At 44.6% G+C, this 21,289-nt stretch overlaps 1 protein-coding gene across 2 annotated transcripts in view; it reads left to right on the forward strand.

Moving 5' to 3' along the window:
• Nucleotides 1-21,289, forward strand: part of FAM219A (family with sequence similarity 219 member A) — a 53,026-nt gene that overhangs the window by 22,192 nt on the left and 9,545 nt on the right. For both annotated transcript variants that reach the window (XM_008927723.4, XM_018077234.3), the window contains exons 3-5: nucleotides 15,910-16,012; nucleotides 19,909-19,989; nucleotides 20,352-20,406. In XM_008927723.4, the coding sequence (XP_008925971.1) occupies nucleotides 15,910-16,012; nucleotides 19,909-19,989; nucleotides 20,352-20,406 (239 nt within the window). The remainder of the gene's footprint in view (nucleotides 1-15,909; nucleotides 16,013-19,908; nucleotides 19,990-20,351; nucleotides 20,407-21,289) is intronic.

Here is a 21,289-nt window from a genome sequence, read left to right on the forward strand (position 1 = left end):
ACATGCCTGAGTTGGAAGTAAATTGCCTGGAGCATCGAGTGCACACTTCATTCCCAACCTGCTTCTTTTCTCACCTTACAGAAATCCTTTTTCACCATGAAGATGATCAAGCATGGGAAAACTTTTCCCAGGAAGGTAGTATCATCTCCAGCCTTGAAGGTTTTGAAAATCTGACTAAATATAAAGCTCTGAGCAGCCCAATCTGATCCCAGAGCTGATGCTCCTTGGAGCAGGACATTGGACTAGAGACCTCCTGAGGCCCCTTCCAACTTGAAGTAATCCTGTGATCCTTTTTCTGCTTAGGACTCCAGTTACTTTTTTAGGTGTCGTATAGTTTCTACTCCCTACTGAAAAAAATTAAGTCCTCTCTAATTATTCTTTTGGGCTCCCAGCACAAACACAATTGGATTTGCAGAGCTAGATTTAGGTGACTTGTGTCCACTGGCACACAAAGCACTCCTCTGGTATGTCCACTGGTAAACAAGAAAAACCCAATTACTACTTGATTTTCACTTCATTATAAATATTCTTCTTTTTAAATTTTAATTATTGCTTTCTGTTCTTTCTCTTTAATTCACCAAATCTTCTTGATTTTACAGTGATTGAATTTAAAAACTTATTAAAATTCATTTTCTCCTTTGCTTGTATTGCAGTGCACAGGCAGGGAGATTTGTTCTCTTATAGATGTGTTTCCTAACTTGCATTTTGTTCGTGGTTCTCAATGCTTAGTGATTTTTTATTACCTGCAAGCAACTGATTTCTTGTACTATGTCCTAGGGCATTCACGGAGTGTAGTGATGGAATATTAGAAAGAAGAACCAAAATCAAGATGTTTGTGCATGTGTTCGTGTGAGGTGACAAGCTGCTACTAAGGCAGCTGTACAACACCTCCATTTCTTAGACCAATTTGAGTTCTTCTTGGTGTTGGTGATGTCTCAACTAGACATTGGAAAAGGCACTTAGACTGGTGGAGGGATTTTTTTTTTTTTGGCTGTGATTTGGATTTTTGAGGGAACTTCGCAGAAAAAGACAGGACCCAAAGGCTGGCTGTCACACACCCTACCTGCTGCATGCCACCAACAACATAAGAAAAGACAGAATGAAAAGAAAAGGAAATGAATCCTCCCATCCCATGTTTTTCCCTTTCGTGTTACATGTTTTTCTCCCTGTAGAACAGGGGAATGGATTTGAATCAGGGAAGATTAAAATCCACCCTGGAAGGTGAGGTTGGCTCACCAACTTTTAATAACTTGAAAAACATTGTTTTGATCTTGTGAAGATTTTAGGGCAGGAGTGGAGGCAGTGAGCAGGTGTTCAAGACTGTTAAAGTGTGGAGGTTGCCTTGAGAAAAAGGGAATGTTGGTCTGTAGCAAACTGATGTGTTGTCTGTAGCCCAGAAAAAATAAGTTCTCTTTCATGGTCTTGGAGTTTGGAAAAAAGCTGATTGTTCCTAACAAAACATCTAACAAGGTTACAGAACAATACTAAAACTTTTCAAAGGCAAGATAAAACAAAAAAACAACTTGTCAGACCTTATAGACCAGGTGTATAATCCAGAGGCAGAATCACAGAATTGTGAAAAATTAACCAGAGAATATTTGAGGCCCTAAAATTGAAGACTCATGAGCACATTTCTTCTGGTCCTTCACCTCAACGAATTATTTACTCTGGCTCCTGAGTACTCACCATGTAGTTAGTGCTCAAAAGGCCCCCTAGCAGTGGTTAACAAACAGGGCTGTGGAAAGGCTGAGTACTCTGAGCTGTGCTCAGTGGAGGAAATGAGGTTGTTGGGTGAAAGAAAAGTGTAAGCAGGGGCATGTCATGATATGTAAATGGACATCACTGAAAAACTTATTAGTCAGGGCAGTTCTTCAAAGCCTCTGGTGTGTGCTACACACAGATCCCTCTGCCAGTCTGGCAGTGCTAACATCACCCAGTTGACTTCAAGTGAAGACCATGGTCCTCAGAGATTTCCATAGGGAAAGTGCCCCATAAGCACCATCTGCCCAGGCACTGAATCATAGAATCATAGAATCGATTGGGTTGGAAAAGACCTCTGAGATCATCGAGTCCAACCCTTGGTCCAAATCCAGTCCGTTTACTAGATCATGGCACTCAGTGCCACGTCCAATCTGCGTTTAAAAATCTCCAGGGATGGTGAATCCACCACCTCTCTGGGCAGCCCATTCCAATGCCTGATTACTCTCTCTGTAAAGAATTTTCTCCTGATATCCAAGAATTTTCTCCTGATATCCTGATATCCTGACTTTTGCTCTGTTCCTTCGCTTGGAGACTTATAGCATTTGGAGTTTGTCGGATGTACCTGGTAAACGCAAACACTCTCGTGGTGATGCCTTGCCACGTCCCCAGCACCTTGCACTGTTGTTGTTAGATGTGGGTTGACCTTCATGAGCTCTGTTCCACATGATCAGGTTATGGAGCCAGTGGTGAATCCTAAGTACAATTTTTCACAAGGTCAGCCAAAGTAAGCAGAGCACATTTAACACTGCAAGTAAAGAAAACCATATATTCACTTTTCCAGCCACTGAGGCCTATCCAGTGAGCAAAGTGTGGTATATTTAACCCCCAAATTTATCTCTCTGTGTTACTGGAATTGGCTGTTGCAAAGCAGCCTCTCCAGAACAGACACAGCAGGGACACGTTGTTGGAAGTCTTGTTAATTCCAATTCACTGCTTTTAAGCATGAAATCGATGCAATTTACAGAAGAAAATACTTTCTGCCTCTGGTTTCCAATATAGTTCTCTCCAGAGGAATGTGGAAGAGTGATGGCTCTCTGTGCCTTTCCCACCAGACGTTGCTGCAGACATGACACTGTCAGAGCTGTTCTGACAGCTTTGTCATAGCGTGGTCAGGAGAGGAGATGCAGTTTGCTTTTCTTTATATTTTACTGGACCCTGGAGACCTGGTAGGAAGAAACCTTGTTTCTGTCATCAGGCTGAGTCAATATGACTTAAAGTACCCAGGGAACAGATGCAGAGGATAGAAAATTCCTAGTTTGAGTTGTTGTTCTTTTTGTCCTCATTTTTATCCCTGTGAGCTGCAAGTCAGGACATGTCTCCTCAGTCAGATGGCTTTGCTGGATCGTCTATTGGGTGATCAGAGAATGATGATTCTCATTCTCCCAGTGCACACACTGCCCGAGGAGAAACTGTTAAAGGCAGCTCTGCAGATTCCAGTGCCTCCAAATTTTGGCTTACATGCCATCCCTGGAAAGGACAAGGCTGTCAGTCCCTGGGCTTCCTCCGCATCTCTACTGAAGAGAAGCTAAAGGTTTTTTATTCCCCGAAGCTTGGCACTGCCCTTCCATTCACCTCATAAATGCAGCTGTTACAAATCACAAAGACCTGTTGAAAGCAGTGAGTATTTTCTGCCACCCTTTCCCTCTTCTCACAGCTTTCCCTGGTCCTTTTTCAGCACTGAGTGTGCCAGCATCATTGGGGTGGAGAGACCGTCCGGAAATCTGAGTGTTAAAGCTATTTCTGTTTGGGTTTTGGCAAAAGCCAGGCTGCTTCCAGCATACCGTGTGTGAGAAAGAGATTCCAGACTTGAGAGAGTCCTCCCTGCAAGTGCTTGAACTTCTTGCCTCTGGGGAACCGGTACCTCATTCCCACTCCTTGTCTCCTGCAGACATCCCAGTTCAGAGATAGTTTCTGATGTCACTTCACAATTAAGTTGTCTTAAGGACAGATAAACCTGTCACCCTTATTTTCTGTCCCCAGGGTAATTTGAGATACAGTATGACCTAAAAGTTGTTGGTGCTTGTGTGGAGAAAAATAACAAGGAAAAAAAAGACGACAGTTGATACTATGAGCCCTGCATGCAGTTGGTTGGCAATGGAAACCTGTGTTCTTGATTCAAATCAGATTATGAACAGGAAAATTAGTTTCTTTACAAGAATGCATAGCAAAAAGAAAAACAAAGCAAGCTTGTATCTCTACAAAGGCTCTCTGAAATCCCACCATGCCTTAAGATTACAACCTCCTGCTCTTCATGTCTTTTGCTTTCAATTGGAGTCTGTAGGATTTAGTTCATTGCACATCCTGCCTGCTCCATCAGCAGCCAGCCAGCATCTCCCCACTGTCATCTCCTCTTCCCTTCACATCTGCCTGTTCACCTGGCAGCACAACCTGACTGACGGGCAGGCAGATCATTTCTTATAGAGTCCCTGATATATCCTGACCCTTATAAAGTCCTTTATATAACCTGACCCTCCTCATTCCCCTTTTTCGTGATTAAAGTCGATCCGCTTCTGCTGTGTTTAAGTGTCTGTGTGTACAAAAGTTAAAGCCTCGTGTATGTCTTAATTGTTGAAAGATAATTCAAACTGAAGTTGAAACCAAAAGAAACAGTAAATCGTTGAAACACCTCCCATTCTAGCTGTCTGTAGTCCTTATGTACAGTCTCTTTTTTGTCTTAATTTCCTCAGGCAAGCAACTGCATCTTCTATACACACTCATTAGTTCCTTAGCTCTACTGCAATAAAGCCTTGCTTGCTGAGACCCTCAGGCTGTTTCTTTCCTCTTTTCTTCTACTCCTACAACTCTTCTGTTCCTTTCATCTCACCACAGCTCAGTCAGGCAGACAAACAGGTAGCTCTACAAAATAAACCTTATGTTTGTATACAGGTGGCAATTTTCGCTCTCAAATGTGCCAAGTGAAGCTGAACATGTGCATGCTGTGGCCCAACATATACCTAACCTAGGCATGCAAAGGGCATAAAAATCATGATAATTCTTGTATTGCTTTTGCATGTCTCCTTCCTTTTCTCTTAGAAATGCTGTAGGAAATCCTTAGCTAATGGTCTTTTGATGGGCAAATCCAAGCTGAGATTTTTCCTCCCTTCAGCTGGTCATTCAGGAGGGCAGTAAGATTGTTGGTCTGCCAGAATTTCTGCCTCACTGGTTCATTTAGGAGAGAGGGTCAGATAGTGGGGACTCAGCAGCTGCAGCATTGCCAACAGTCTCAGTGCAAGGTGTTGAGAGTAGGCAGCTGAGAGGCAGAATCAGGAACCTCCTCTGCCTGCTATTTGGAGGAGGTAGGCCTGTTTGCCAATCCAAAGGCATGAGTCTTTGCAAGATTAGTGGTATGTGGAGTGAGACACAGTGTCTGACATTCAGTCATGGTCACACCTACCTCCCCTTTGCCTAAACTCCCATTTACAGACTCCCAAAAGTAGTTTTAAACCTTGCTCAGGCCAGCAATGTTTTAGCACCCACCCTTTATCCTTTGGGGCTGCCTGTGGCCCGGCAGGAGCAGCACTGGGATAGCAGTGTCATAGCCTCAGCCCTTTGGCAGCTTGTGTTACCAAACGTCTTCTGAGCATTGCTGCCCCATGCACTGCCCCAATAAAGGGTGACAAAGGTGTAAAAAACATCAGGATTAAAATACTATACCATGACACAAACTCATTGACGTTGGAGTTCTATATTAAGAACTGTCACTGTCTTTCCCAGTATGTTGCTGCTTTCTTCAGCATGAGTCAGGCTTTCCCTAGCCCCTTTGAGCTCTCCCTGCCACCGGAACTGCTGCTCCTTTGACAGGGGCTTCAGCTCAGCACTGCACATATCTGATTTACAGCCGCAGGGCTCTGCAGTTTGGGACAGCATCTGCATCCCCCAGCCCTGCTTCTCCTCCTGCAGCACTCAAAGCAGCTGCAGCCAAAACCTTGTCTTTCATCCTGTCTCTCAAGCCTGTTTCTCAGGGGTTTCAGCAGGGACACAAGTTTTCTCTGGACAGTCCTTTTTCCATCTGCTGCTGGAAGCATGGCTGTGTTTTGTCACCAGTCCCTTTGAGAGGTGTGAGGAAAAGGTAGTTGCCAAACGCTCAGCCCCTGCACCTGTAAGGAGAAGGATATTAAGGAACATAAAATAGCTGGCAGCAGCATTCTGCCATCCCCTCTGCCATCCTCCAGTGGCTAACACTGACAGATAGCAACCCTGCCTGAAAAAGGAGACGGGGATCCCATCCTTGAGGATGGGAAAAGGTGCAGTCATTTAGGATAGTTTGGGACTAATCTGCGAACTTAGGCCTGATTTCTCTACCAAAACAGGGTCCGAGGTGGAGAAGAAAGGTGGCAGCATGCTGCCCTTTCTGCCAAGGCACTCTACAGAGAAAGATCACCCCCCAGTGAGCCCAGTCCTTCAGAGCATGAGCCAAAACACAAAGCCAGAGGTGAAGCCATGAGCTTTCTCTAAACTCTTTGCAAAGAGAAAGAGGAAAGGAGTTCCCACTCCTCCCTGAGGTGAGCCACCCACCCCAATCCAAATATCAAAATGACAGGCTAAGCCCTTTGAAACTGTACTTGTGAGGTCTCCAGCTGCCCTAGATAAACCCTGTGTGCCTCCCTCTACACCGTCTGGCAAGACTTCAGAGGAGAGGAGCTGGAGCCTTTGAGCTGCAGCCAGGTATAACAACCAGGCTGTAACACTGAGCTGTCACCAAGGGCCACTGTGCCCCAGTGAACTGACAACAGCCTCAGGTGCCTCCCCAACAACTCTTGCAGGTACTTCTGGAGCAGGAGGAAGAAGTGTCAGGGCATGCCACACACAAGGGCTCAACAGAGATCTCCAAGACCATAGGGGCCACTATCCCTCTGAAATAGAATTCCTACCAGCCTAATTAATGAAAACTTAATCAGCAGATTGGTTAATCATAAACTTATTAAAGAACTAATTGAGCTCCAAGGCTGTGTGTCAAATTTCCAGACCGTGGCAGCCTCTCTAATGGAGGTATCAGGTCAGTAATCCTGTTAGGGGGAGCAGGTTTGCTCTGTGGGACATCTCTGGCTGAGCCACTGGTGATCCAAGTACCCAGGACTGGGGGTCATTAACTGAATAGCAGGAAGAGGCACCCTGAGCTGTACATATCCTGTTCTCCAGTAGAGATTCATAGCAAACAGGCAATTCATCTAGTGAAACAATGCCTGAAAGTCCTCTTCTGGGGAGCAGAGTATTTGGAGGGTGACATGCCCTCCAAATACCCTGGTCACTAGTAATGCATTTTCTTTCCTTTTCCAGGAAAGAAAACAGTAGGTATTGTACTACAGAGCAGAGATTTGTCAAAGTGGGGTGAGGAGTATCCATCCATTCAGCCTGTTAAGCAGCCTGGTTACCTTTCTCTGACTGCTTTCATCTTGTTAGAGAGAAAATACGGAATTTTGTTTGAAGTGTACAGGTTTGTAGAAACCCAGTGCAGCAGATGATAAAGCAGAGTGGATCAAATATATGACATTTTGCTGCTAAATAAAGCCAGAAACATGGCTTGGACTGTCAGCTGTAGTGCAGTCCTCAGAAAAGTCCAAGGGTCCTTTCCAGACTCTATTTAAGTGGGTTTTATACAAATACACACTATACGATGACCTCCTGTGTAACCAAAGGCTGCAAGTATTCAGCGAAGCAAGTTTGTACTGTCACTCTCCTAAATACACATCACATTTACTACATGCATCAGTGACCTTAATGCTTCTTCACAGAACATCAGGACTCAGAATAAATGTGATGTAGGCACTAATATTAATTCTGTTTATCTGGTAGATGATGCCTTTAGCATAGCTGATGTTTCAAATGAAAAGAGATAAATTGCACTTAGTAGACTCCTTTCTTTTTCTTTTATTTTCCTTTTTTTTTTGTCTGCAACATCATTCAGCAGGGTCAAGCGAATGGCTTTGACTTAAACCTGTGTTCAGGTGACTAGAAATGATGAGGGAGCATTTGCAGATCTTTCCAGGTGAAATAACTTAATTCCCTTTGTCCCTTTAAAGTATGTTAAGGGAGAGAATACCTCAGTTTTATGAATTATATTTTGTAGAGATCTGTTTATAAAGTAACACTTTTTAGCTGGAGTTGTGAGGATACAAATGCTTCCCCAGATATCTAGCTTTTTGCTTCTGACTGTCAGGAAAAATATTCTTTGAAAAGTACACGGAAATATCAAATAAGTCCCTTTCTGAAGGTAAACTTGGAAAATGGAAAAAAAAAATTAAATATAACCAGTACTATTCATATATTCCAGTTTTGACAGTGATAAATCTTTATATGCAGTATTTTGCAGCCATTAGGAATAAAAGTCTCAATCCTTTAAAATTAAGTGGGGAAGCACATGCAGAATGAGAACAAAACAAATGCCCTTCCGAGGTGGGAGCTGTGATAATAGATGCCTTTGAAATAAGTACAGAAAGGTGTTCAAAGATAAAGAGATGAATTGCTGCCTGCTGCTACACACTCACAACCCGTCTGAATAAAATGGCTGCAGAGACAGCTCAGGCGGAGGACTGGGAGCAGCAATCCTGGTTCTCTGGTCCCCTGCTGCCACAGATGCTCTACATGGCTTTAAGGTAAACCAGTTAAATAGTTTCTACCAGCAGTAAAATACAACCTACTGTTTTACAAAAATGATTCACAGTTGTGTCGTGCCATGAAGAGGGAAGATACTCTATGTTCAGAATAGTGGAGTTTTTCCGTGAAGTGTACAGCCATAAGGTTTTCACTGCTGCATGTGTAACTGCAGTGAATGACCTTCTGTGCATACTGGCTGCTGCTTGTAGTAGCTCCTATACAAGAGATGAAGAGCTGCAACCTTGAATAATAAGAAACAAAAACATTAACTTTGTACTCTCTAGGTCATTAACCGGTTATTTGATCGGGCCTTCTTGGGAGCTGAAGGGGGCCTAAAGCCACTCCCAGACCACTGGTGTTTGTGCCAGCTCTCAGCCACTCCAAAGGCACAGAGCAGCAGCCAGACCAAGACGTGGAAATGCTGCTACTTGCATGTTTAAAACCTGGCCCGGGAGGGACCATGGAAGGCAGATTCATGCACCTGTTATTGCTAGCCAGTTCTCACAACTAAGAACTAGAAACTAGAATATAGCTTTCTGTCTTCCCCAAGTCTGGCTGGGCCAGAAAAATAATGTGCTTCAGCTAAAAATACTGTGTCTCACCCAAGCTGGTAGTTGGATGACTTGGCTGTCTGACCCCTGCTATCTGAACAGTCTTTTCTGAAACCAAGTGAAACAATCCTGATTCAGATGGCCTGGCCTGAATAATCAGTGCCGATGCCCAGCACGTATCAGCCTGAAACCATATTCCCTGTATTCACAGTAGGGGGCTGACCACCGACAGATCCTTTTTGTTTCTGCTGCTCCTGTTTAGTAAAAATCACTTTTCTCTCACCTTTTTTTTCGATGCAGGGAGGCACAGCCGTCAGCTGCACTAATGCCACGCTTAACACTCTCCAAATCTCCCCAGGGAGCACAGCCTGCACTGGGATCACCATAGCCCTGTCACACAACTTTCTTACACCTTCCTTTCTTTACAGCCTGGAGGCAAAGCCCCTATTGATGTACATACCCTGAAATCTCTCCAAGTAGTGACACAGTCCTCACTGACAAATACTCTCTGTCAGAGGTGAAAGGTGGAGAAGGTTTCAGTGGCAGCTAGATGCATGCTAATGTCCCAGAGCTGAGTGATGCAAGTGAGCTGAAATCAGGACTTGTGCTTGAGGAAGTTGTAGACAGCACTTCTTTCTTTCTCCCTCCATTTGCTCATGACTGTTCATTATTCAGCAGGATCTTAACAGAAGGATTAGTTTTATTTAATGTGTAATTTAAATTCTCAGCTTGCTTGAGAAGTTAGAATTCATCAGGGAGTCACTGCAGTCCTCAGCCTTAGAGACAGTTTGGCTGACTGTGGGAGACAGAGAGGGGAAATACATCCCAAAATCTCGTCTCGTAGACCTTGAAGATGCAAAAGTACAACTCTGTCACACTGGATTAATTCCTCTTTGTCTTCCCACTGCAGCAAAACCCATGAGCCCGTACTGCACTGTCCCCATAGCATGAAGCTTTGTGTCCTGGTCAGGCAGGTTCACAAGCAGTTGAGTTACTGAGATTCAGCCAGCAGCTCTCAGCAAGGACACAGGAGCAGTCAGTACCCGCCTGCTTCCACCCCACAGTAGCAAGGAAGCAAATCAGCCTCATCTGTCATAAAACAGCATTTGTGCCAATCAGGCTGCCCCACTGAGGGGGCTGGAGGTAGTCAAGCCCAGTGACACTGAGGCCATGGAATCCTAAGTCACTCTCCACTCATCACGGACTGATCGTAGCCAGACTCACTCACCATCTTGAGACAAATGGAAAATGTGGATTTGCGGTGTCTGATCCTCCAAATAGTTCTTCAGCATAGTACAGGGTGATGTTCAACAGATTCCTGGGTTGTCTGCTTTGCCTCATGTCACAAAAGGGAGTCTCAAGCATATGGCTACTTTTGCCACTTCTGAGGCAGAGTTTAGGCAAAACCAAGGCCTCCCACTACATATCCATGTGCACCAAAGAAACTTCAGCATTTCATTTTTAAAAAAAACAGGAAGATGTTGTTAAAACTGGTTATGATTTTGTTTCAATGCAGAAACCAGGGAAGTAATTTTAAGGATGCATTCAAGTCTAATTTTTAATTTAGAGACATTCATGTTAAGTCCGTTTTGCTTCCCATGCTCCGTTACTGTTTTCCCTCATCATAAAGCAGCTAGACACATCCTGCCAGCTAAACAGGTAACCATTTTAAATTGCACTAAGTCATTTCAAGCAGTGCTTGAAATCATTCATTAGGGCTGTAACTGTTCCCCTGATAAGGGGAGAATTCAACCCCTCTCGATTTAGACATGACTTTAAAGGATGTTCCCTGTGGGGGTCTGCATCATTTGTCAGCATGCAACTGTCTGCCCATCCGTCCTCAGACACATCCTGGATCAGGCAGGTGAAACCACACTGGAACAGGGATGGTTTGCTGAGTGCTGGTCATGCTGGGGCACTTTCTTATTGAGGACCTTTGCAGGCTTCTATAAAAGGACACCATTGCCAGACAGGGAACAAGGCTGAGCCACTTACAGTCCTGGTTGTGCCTGCAGTGTGCATTTCCTTTGCTCCTTTATACTTACGTGTTATTCCTGCCTTACTGAAAGCTCCGTGAGCTGCCTTGGCTGTTGTGACCATTAGAGCTTACCTTGAAACAGCACTTGGATCAGAGTCTGAGTGGCTCAGATGGAGTGAGCGAGCAGCACAGGCTGGTGTGAGGCTGGACTCAAAGGCAGTGGTTTATTCATTGAGCAGGTTCATCTCTCTTTAAATGATTATAATGTCATAAGAGGAAAAAGTGTCTTAAAAATCAAGTGACAAGGTGGACAAGAAAGGAGGGGCAAGATGTGATGTGGTTGGCAAATCCAGACAAAAGGCTGTTCCCCATGCTGTTCAGAGCAGGACAGTGGTATTAAAAGGATCCTGGATCACCTCCTCGCACACATACACACAGAGGAATGCATTCATGTGCTGCTCCATGTGTTCTTTTTCTCTCACCATGTCCAGGATTAGGTGAAGTGGAACTGGTGCAGACAAATTCCCCAGTGGGTCAGACTGACAGCACAGCTCTCTGTTCTCCAACCTCTTCACTGAAACCCAAGTCAAGGCTGCTTTGCTCCACTGTAGTGGGTTTGTAACCCTCCCTGGGAGGGAAACGAAATTAGGATAGGTCACCTGATGTATATTTTACCAATGAGCTATTCCATATCATGTTACATCAGCTCAGATATAAACACACAAGAAGGAAGCAACTCCTTCTTTTTCTTTTGGGACAGTTGCAAAGGATAGACAGCTGTTCTTTGGAGGAGGAAAACACCTTTTGTGGGGACTTAGTCTTTATTGTCAGTCTTCCCTGTGTTTATAGTTCTTATAATTCTCTTTTTCTTCTCTGTGTAAATATAAAACTACCTTTCTCAGCAGTCTCGGTTTTGCAAGTTTTTTTTTCTTTCCCCCCTTCCCTCCTCCTTCTCCCTCTGGAGGGGGTTGAGCGGAGTCTCGGTGGACACCAGGTGTTCAGCCAAGGTAAACAATAACATCCACTCAAGCATGGAGACAGGTAGATTACCTGTGGTGGGCTGACCCCAGCTGGACAGCAGGTGCCTGCCAAAACCGCTCTGTCACTCAGCTGGACAGAGGAGGGAAAATACAATGACAACATGGGCTTCCCACGGGGTCACAGCCCCCTTCAGGCATCCACCTGCTCTGGTGTGGGATCCTCCATAGGCTGCAGGTGGATCTCTGCTGCCCCATGGACCTCCATGAGCTGCAGGGGAACCTCACCATGGTCTTCACCACGGGCTGCAGGGGAATCTCTGCTCCAGAGCCTGGACACCTCCTGCCCCTCCTTCTGCACTGACCTGGGTGTCTGCAGGACTGTTTCTCTCACACATCCTCACTCCTCTGCCTGCAGTTTTTTTCCTCCCCTTCCTACGTTATTGCGGAGGCTCCACCACCATTGCTGATGGGCTCCCCATGGCAGGTCCATCTTGGAGCTGGCTGGAATTGGCTCTGTCAGACATATGGAAGCTTCCAGCAGCTTCTCACAGAGCCCACCTCTACAATTCCCCACTAACAAAAACTTGCACACAAATGCAATACATCACCCAACACAGTAACCTCGCTAATGATCAGACAGGATCTTCAGACCCCTAATTGAACATATTTCTTAATGTCAAAGGCACATACAGGCTGCTTCATGCCCTCCCAACCTCCTCTGCTCTGTCCTGCTTCTTCAACAAAGTGTCTCTGGAAAATTAGTGACAAGCCAGAAGGAAGCTGGATTTGGTTAAAGCTGCACTTCCCCAGCTCTCGCAGCCCTGCTGGTATTGCTGATGGTTGCTGTTGTCTCTGCAAGCCAACACACCTGTACTCTCAGTGTTCTTGGTCATCTGTAGCTGTTTCATGGGAGGGGGGATGACCAACCGTGTCTGAGTTTGAGTATTTCGCTAGGTACAATGGTAAAAAGTAGAACAGCCAAGTGAAATGAAAGCTAAACAATTTATTTTAAATACTTGCAAATGCCATGTGAAGAGCATCACTGGGGCTCTGCTGTTACACTGCCAGTAATTACTGATTTCTCTGAAGTAGCTGGAGAGCAGCTTAATTTCATTCTGACTTTTCCCATCTCTGAATCTCTGTCCTTCACCTTCCTGTATTAGCTTTTCATCCAACAGCAAACTCACCAAACATGAAATAACCAGTGACTGGAAATCAGAGTCTTCTGTTTTTTCATTTCTTCTTGTGTGTCCCATTTTCTCTGTGTTTGGCAGGACTGCCTGTTAGCAGAATCCCAGAATCACAGCATGCGTAAGGCTGTAAGGGACCACAGTGGGTCATATGGTCATCCCATGACACAGGATTGCATCCAGATGATTCTGGAATGTCTGCAGTGAGAGACATTCCACACTTTCTCTGAACAATCGAGTCCAGTGCTCAGTCACCCACACAGTAAAGAAGTTCTTCCTCATACTCAGGTGGAACTTCCTGTGCATCAGTTTCTGCCCATTGCCTCATGTACCATTGCTCAGCACCACTGAGCAGAGCCTGGCTCTGTCCTCTGACACCCTCCGTTCAGATACTTATAGTCATCTCTGCTCCAGGTTGAACAGGCCCAGCTCCCTCAGCCTTTCCTCCTCTCACCTTGTCTTTGCTGGTTATGTGTCTGATTGCAGATTTTGTGAGAACTACTTTAATTTGTGAAACTACAGGGGTTTGTTAAAATATTGGACTCTGAAAGTAATATCTTTAGAAGTGCCTAAATCAGTCGCATTTCTTAAAAGGACTCAGGTACTTAGAGTTTGGGAACCTGTCCTTCAAACAAACGTCTGGGAAAACCAGATGAGCTGAAAGCCAGGGAAGGACCTCACTTGCCTAGAAATGGGGTTCACAGACTCCACTGGCTATACCAGGAAGAAACACCACACAGAAAATGGGCACTGAAAACCTCCATCCTATGTTCTGATGGACCTGATGGTTGGTGTGCAAGGCTGGAATTTATAGCTCAGAATTACTGGAAGAGATTGGCATCCAAAAGCTCCCTTGGGTGATGATAGAAGTATCAGTAGTTCACAACACTTGTAAGGCTCAAATACTAGGTTTCCATGCCTTAAAACCTGATGTGACTCATGCACATCTTCACCACCTTCCAGGAGCTTGTTCTAACACACTGGGACTGAGAAGGCCTCCCGCTGCCCCTGGAAGCCAAAATCGCATTTTGACCATCAGGGACTCACACTTCATAGCATTCAACAGGAAGATGAACTGTTGATTCACATTTAAGAAATTTGGCTGTGGATACAAGCATAGATTTTCCTACCACACTCACATTGCACTGGGATTGTTCACTCCAAGCCACTAAATAATTGAAAGGATTAGATAGAAAAGCTCATGTCATTCTGACCCACACGTTGCAATAGGAATCAGTAATAGAGTAGAAATGGTCACGGAGAGACCTACTGGAGGAAAAAACATGGTTAGTAAAAGTCCAGGTTCATCAGCTGAATGAGTAATCTGAGTTGGAGAACAGCATTAGTGCTTGTGCTGAGGGATCAATAAAAAGGAGAGAGTGCTGGCTCATTTAAAAGGCTCAGGCAGGCCTTAACTTCCATGAAAGAAAATGAAACCTGTACCCTTGTTTCTGAGTCAGGTGTCTTTTGTGGGTTATGTAATATATGCCTCCTAAAGCATTGGCAGCTTGTCTCAGTGCTGTGTATTTGTGGTCAGCACTGGAGCTTCTGATGTAGGTGGGTGGAAATTGAGTTCTATTTAGTGTTGTAAATGTTTGCCTCCACAGAGCCCCACTTTATCCCTCTCTGGACAGCAAAATTCAAGCAATCTGCAAAGTACCATGCTTTTATTATGGAGACAGAGATAATCAATGCATTTGCAAGTTTCAGTACTGAGAAATTACTCTGATTTAAGGTTTTGACTTCAATCCTTTATCAATCTCTTAGCTGTTCATGCCAGAGGGATTTATTAATCCAATCCCTTTCCTGCCAAGTTCCATGAGCATTTATTGGCCTCCACTGTCTTCAGGAGCAGGACTGGGCATGGTTTGTACTCTTCTCTCCATGTTCCTCATCATCACAGTCTCTAGGCATCTCTGCTGCTTGCTTCTCCCTCAAAAAAGGCAGCCTTGGGCATGTGTCCCCCTGCTCTGACCTGTGAGGAAGGGACAGAGTGGCCCACCTTGAACTTGCTTACATAGTAGCATGTTGCTTTTCCACAACAAGCAGGAAAAGCTGCTTTTCTCTCCGAGGGGAAATAAAATCTAGAAAAAAAAAATAAAAAAAATCAGCACAATTCACAGCCTGTAGGGGAAGCAGAAGCAAAACAAATTCACTGTTCAGGTTCCTCAGTCTGGTATATCCGTATTTTTCAGGCATCCCATGAAAGTAGTTTCCAACATTTTGTCACACTCTGGAGAATGTTTTTAACCAGTCCCTTTCCTGCTATACTGGCCCCATGCTCAGCTTTTACCTACAAGCCTTGTCTGGCATTGCAGGATGAGATTGGGGCAGTTGGTCCAACTTTTGCAACTAATTGGTGACTCAACCCAACTGATTTTCCACAGGAAACAAGACAAGACTTTGAATCAGAAAATTTAATATTAGTTTGTATGAAAATCCATCATGCCTGTGTTCCTATCCCTGCTGGAGGCAGGGCCATATTAGTACAGCACAGTATCATGCAGCAACCAGCTGCAGACAGGGACCAGGTCTCTGTCCTTTGTCTGCTTCCACTGGGTCTCATCCAGAAGCTCCAAGACCTTAGAGATGAAGATTTTAGTGTGTTGATGTCAGAAGCTGCTGTGAATTAGCTGTAAGTATATTAGTTTTAGCCCCTGGTGACCTCTAAGAAAGTGGAACACAGCTCATCTGGCCTTTGCAGTGTCCCTCCAAAAGAGACGTAGAGCTCAAGTCCTTTGCTATTAATTCTGCTATGCTTTTTGCCACTATCAAATCTGGATTTCTGTAGCTGTATGGTGGCCAGCTAGGCTGTTGCCCTGATTTTGCTTTTGCCCTTTGTGTCTCATATGCAGAGAAGCAGAGGGAGCTGGCTCGGAAGGGCTCCCTGAAGAATGGCAACATGGGAAGCCCAGTGAATCAGCAGCCCAAGAAGAACAATGTGATGGCACGAACAAGGTAAAGGACTGGAAAAGTACTCACAGCTGTGCTCTAAGCTGCAATACCTGGGGAATTAGGGTGGTCAAGGACAATGTTTGTAGCCAGTTGCCTACTGCCAGACATGCTGCAAGAGCAGTGATGGCCCTTCCAGGAGCTGGCAGGCCCAAGTGCCCTGTGCTGTGTTGCATCGTGTGCCCTGGGAAGATGCAGGGACAGCTGAGCCTAGGACCAGTGACAGTGCAGCCTGCAGAAGGCAGAGGCAGCCCATCCTAGTTGAAATCAGGGGTTTGATAGGGCTGTCTTGCAGGTTCTGGGTAGTCTCATGTAACACTTAACCCTGCCAGCGGGAGAGGTACAGAGCTGCTTCGTGTAACACAAACTAGCTTAGAGCTTAGTTCTGCCTTGACTGCTTTTATCACAGTAGTTCCACTGTTCCTTTTTGATGGTGACCCCTTCCCCATACTGACTGGTTTAATGAAGGTTTGTAAATAATCTGTCTCTCTGTGCCTTGCTATACACCTCCTCCGCCCTTGGAACAGCAGGGTCATGCTTTACTGGAGATGCTTTGGCACATCTCTGTATGATATTATCAGACAGTCCTACAAACTGCTGTAAACAAAGACATTCCTTGATGAATATTTTCTTTTAGAGTATTTCAATTTTTTTCCACGGAAACTTCAGTACACCAAAATACTACTTACCTACATTCAGAAGGGAGGAAAGCCCCTGAGCCTACATGCTGCTTTAATCTAGTAGGATTACATGGTGCTAGAAAGGTAGCAGTTTTTAGTGGAGGTCCTCACTTAAAAAGACAGAAGAATCTGCTGAATGCTGGGTGTTTTCTGATGAAGGGGGAAATTGCCTGGATTACCATATTTTAAGTAGAACAGGAGCTGCAGGTCAGAGTTGTCTATACACAGTGCAACTGGAGAGATGAGGTTTCTTATTCACATTAATTCCCCAAACCCAAAATACTAGTCATAAATCATGCCAGGACTTCATTAACTTTTATTTGTAAGCCTCTGCAATATTCATGGAATGTGCTGCATTACTTCCTCTCTGTGTCTGGTCATTGAGACCATACAGTAGAGCCAGACCCTTCATGGCAGCAAGAAATGCAGCAACTGTTCTCAACTGGATTTTTCTATGCCCACTCTTCCTCCTTGTCTTCCAAATACAAGCTGGAAAGGCTTGGTTTCTTTTGGCAATAGGCTGCATACTAGCATCCCAAGAGGAATGGTTGCAGATTTGCTAATTGAGAGATTTAGAAACACTGAAATTAGTGGAGGAAGATGGTAAGGGAGAGAAGATAGGATGACTACCTGTAAAATTAGTGACTTCTCCTTGAAGAGGTTGTTGTTTCCAAGCTGCCGATGGAAAGAGGAGAAATTTGAGAAGGGAAGAGCAGAACAGTGACACCTATTGACGAAAGCTTTCAAACAGCCAGCTCAGTTTTATTCCACTTGTGAGCGTCTGAGCACCTCAGAATGGTTCAATCTGTCTTACCACAGACAGGGCAGCATAAGGAAGGCAGAAATGCCACAAGATTGTTTAAACAGCTTTTCACAGTGTAACAGTTGCAGTATAACAGGAGATATTCCAGCAGGTTATACCGCAAAACTTCCAAGTTTCCAGGTATGCTGTTGGCTTCCTCTGGTCTGTGCAGGAGAATAAGCTAATGGCATCGCCCCCTTTTCAACAGTTCTGCTGTTCTCATCAAATATGTTTTCCTTCATCTAGGCAAACCACACTGTCTCTCCCAGTTCTCCACCTCTTCCTCCTTTCCCAAGGCCTCTGTTATTCTGTATTATTTCTATGGATTTCTGACATCAAGCCTCTAGTTCAATGCTGCCTTCACCATTTGGTTCTCCCTGGGAAAGGGACAGAGCCAACCTTAGAGGTGAAAGTAACTGGATCTATGACACATTCAGTCTCCCTAAGAGCAAATAAAATGTGAAAAAGGTTGGGGTGATGCTGTACACTTCCTGTGAGCACAGGCAGAGCCCACAACACCATCCACACCACTTGGGCACAGCTGGATGCTACAGTCCACTCAGGATAACCTAAACTCGGATTTGTGTCATAACACGTTTCATGTTAAGTGAGCAAAACCACCAAGACAAGAAGCTCATACTGGGACAAGTGCAGATGAAAGCAGCTACCACTGCTACCTGACTTTATTCCAAGGACAGTGAGAAGTGACAATAAGGTCGATCAGAACGTGAGGGAAAGACTTAAATCAGGGGCAGAGACTTTATAAGAGTTTTTGTCTGCTGCAGTAAAATTCAAGTTCTGTGTTATTAAGGAAGAAGACATTTCTCAAGAAAAAGATGTAGTGATTTTTTTTGTCATCAAGTAAATATCACCACAAAGGGTTCTTCTGCTAGATCCCCTGAGAGTGCTTTGTTCACCAATGATATAATAGCAACTGTCAATGAATATATATGGAGCAGGGACTGGAAAACTGAAGAACAAAAATGAAAATCAGTACTTCTGATATCTGTATGGGCAAGCTACTGCTGCCAGATCTCAGTTTCGGTTCTAGACATCTTTGCTTCTTGACTTCCTGGCTACACACTTCAGGAGCAGAAGGACTATCCTCACGCTCTGAGAAGGGCTGTTGAATTTTGCAAGTGGATTGCATTTTGTCCAGTCCCTTGGTGCAGCAGGTTGGAAATTCTGCATCAGTTTTAAAATTAATTTATTTAATTTACATTTCAGGGAACAAAGCAGGAAAATATAACTAATTGTGAACCTATATATTTGCTTTGTTGTAACATTTGATATATTTTACTCTCTTTGAGCCTGCCCATCGTCAGTGCCTGCCAGGACTTGTACTCCTAAAACTGTTAATGGCTTGCTGCAATTTTTTGAGCAGAAGCAAAAAAGACACTTTCAGGAAGTTAGAGAGCAGTTGGAGCATGGATGGGATGGATTATCATCTTTAGATTTGTATTTCTCAAACTCTCAGTGAAGCATCATTTTGTGTCACAGTGTGTTGTTCAAGAGCTTTTGGGAGAAAGCCTCAGTTAACCCATGGAATGAGGAGCTTTTCTTCACTCTTATGGTTCCTATCTACTGAACAAAGAATCTTATTTAATTTGCTTGGTTTGGTTAATCTCATTTTAAATATGAACCAAAGTATTTGTGAAGTTTTTTGGGTGAAAGAACTCTGTTTTGAATTAGATACCATTGTATTAACATATTTTCCTTGTCCTAGAATCTCTGAAGCCTGTATTCCATTTCACAAACTCTCTCAGACAATTAAAGGTGCGAAGTCATCCTCAGCCTTTGTAACACTATTGATGAAGTGAAATTCATTACAAAATTTACAAATTTAAAAAGTGCTGGTCTGACTGGTCTCTTACACTGGACCCACCAGCTCATATTTCTAATACTCCTAAATTTAGGACTGAGACCTCAGACGTGTTGTGTTGCTGGGGGCCCCGATAGGGACTCAGACAGAAAGACCACATCACGTCCCTGGTTTCCAATAATAGACTAGTAGGGTCACTGAGCCTCTGCCTTCCCCTAGGAAGGTACTTATTGCTAGTGCCATGTACTCATTGCCAGGAAAAAGAAAACAACACGAAAAGGAGCGATCTGGTATGACAAGCAGTGCTAGCCAAACAGGTTCAGCAGCATCAAGTGCAGTATCCCAGTGGGTTTTTTTCTTCCACAGAGGAGCGTGTTCCCAAGGCACATCCAGCATCTCTCCCTGTGAAACTACTCTAAGCTACCCAGAGGCAGAGCTTGCTTCTTCTGAATTGCACCCATATGAACATCTTCACCAATAAGGGAGAGCTTGTGAGGAAATGACATGGGGAAAGCCAGCTATCATAGGACTTTACCCTAGCTAATGTATGCTACTGAGCTTTCCTGTATGGTTAATGGACAACATTTAATTCTTTCAGGCTCGTTGTTCCCAATAAGGGCTATTCTTCACTAGACCAGAGTCCAGATGAGAAGCCACTGGTAGCCCTGGATACGGACAGGTATGTGAAGGGTTAAAAAGGTGATTATGCATGATGGTGTAATCGATTTTTCATGCCAGAGGGCACCACTGGAGCTGACTCCTGCTGAAACTGCTCTTGCTCACACTCTTCCTTCCACCGTTCTCTTTGGCCTATGCCATGACAGGCATGTGTATGTGAACAAGTCAAAAGAGCTGTGAGTAAAAGAGCACTGTGATGAAAAGATCTGAGGGTCACAGATGAAAGTTGCTCTACAGGCTCCCTTGATGTCACTTCTCTGTGCCTCAGGAACTGTTTCATGGCACGAGAAAGATATGGCTAAGCAGGGAATACACGTCTAATCTAACTATTTCATTCTTGCTATATCTTGTCCTTCCCTGCAGTGATGATGACTTTGATATGTCCAGATATTCCTCCTCGGGATACTCATCAGCTGAGGTGAGTTATACTGTCTCCTGGCATGCTTACCATGAATGCAAATGATAGAGCAGCCAGAAATGGCTTAGAGTGGCCTTGCACTGCCAGAAATGGCTACACAACCAATTTACTGGTGGTACAGACTCTGTGAGTCTGGAAGGGGCCATGGCAGAAACTGTGTCATGTTGCTTTCTTCCTTGTGATCCAGTTGGCTTCATGCCTACACTACCATGGCACGGGGATCTGCCCATCAGCTGTTTTCACAGGTACCTTTGGCTTCACTCAGGCTTTTCCCAGTTCTGCTTAGTCCTGAAGTGTCGGCCCATGTGGTGCAAAACCATCATTTTGTCTGTCACAGCAGCTCAGCAACTATATGGTTGCCAAGGACACAAATAAATGATCTGAGGGTGTGCTGTGATTTCCAGTTATTGCAGTGGTCAGGGTCACCCAGTGTGTGTTTACTTGGAGTAGGCAGAAATTCCAGGGAGGGCTTGCAGATATGAACTCCTCCCCTTTCAAAGAGAAAAGGCAGGAAGCCCAGGCTTGTTAATCCTACATTGTTTCTCACTATAATCCCAAACTCTCTAATGAATTAGTTGCTCAGCCTCTGGCTACTGCTTCTGCAGGATCTGATTTTACATCCAGGGTGCTGAGCAGCCATTCTGCACACAAGCCACTGGTAACTCTTCCCCCCTGTATCCTTTTCTGGGCAAAATACTTCTGAAGCACAGAGAAACAGCTAAGAGCAGGGACTAGATCAGATGACCTGAGCTGTCTCTGTGCCCTGACGAAGTGTTGTTCGTCCAGCACTTGGATCTGAGATCACAAAGAGCCAAACTTTGCCATCTTTTAACTGCTGTAGTGTGCCTCAGACTGAGAGGGGTGACTGTCCAGCTGCCAGTAA

This window comes from Manacus vitellinus, unplaced genomic scaffold, assembly GCF_001715985.3.
Source record: "Manacus vitellinus isolate BGI_N305 unplaced genomic scaffold, ASM171598v3 scaffold_36_pilon, whole genome shotgun sequence".
Classification (NCBI taxonomy): Eukaryota; Metazoa; Chordata; class Aves; order Passeriformes; family Pipridae; genus Manacus; species Manacus vitellinus.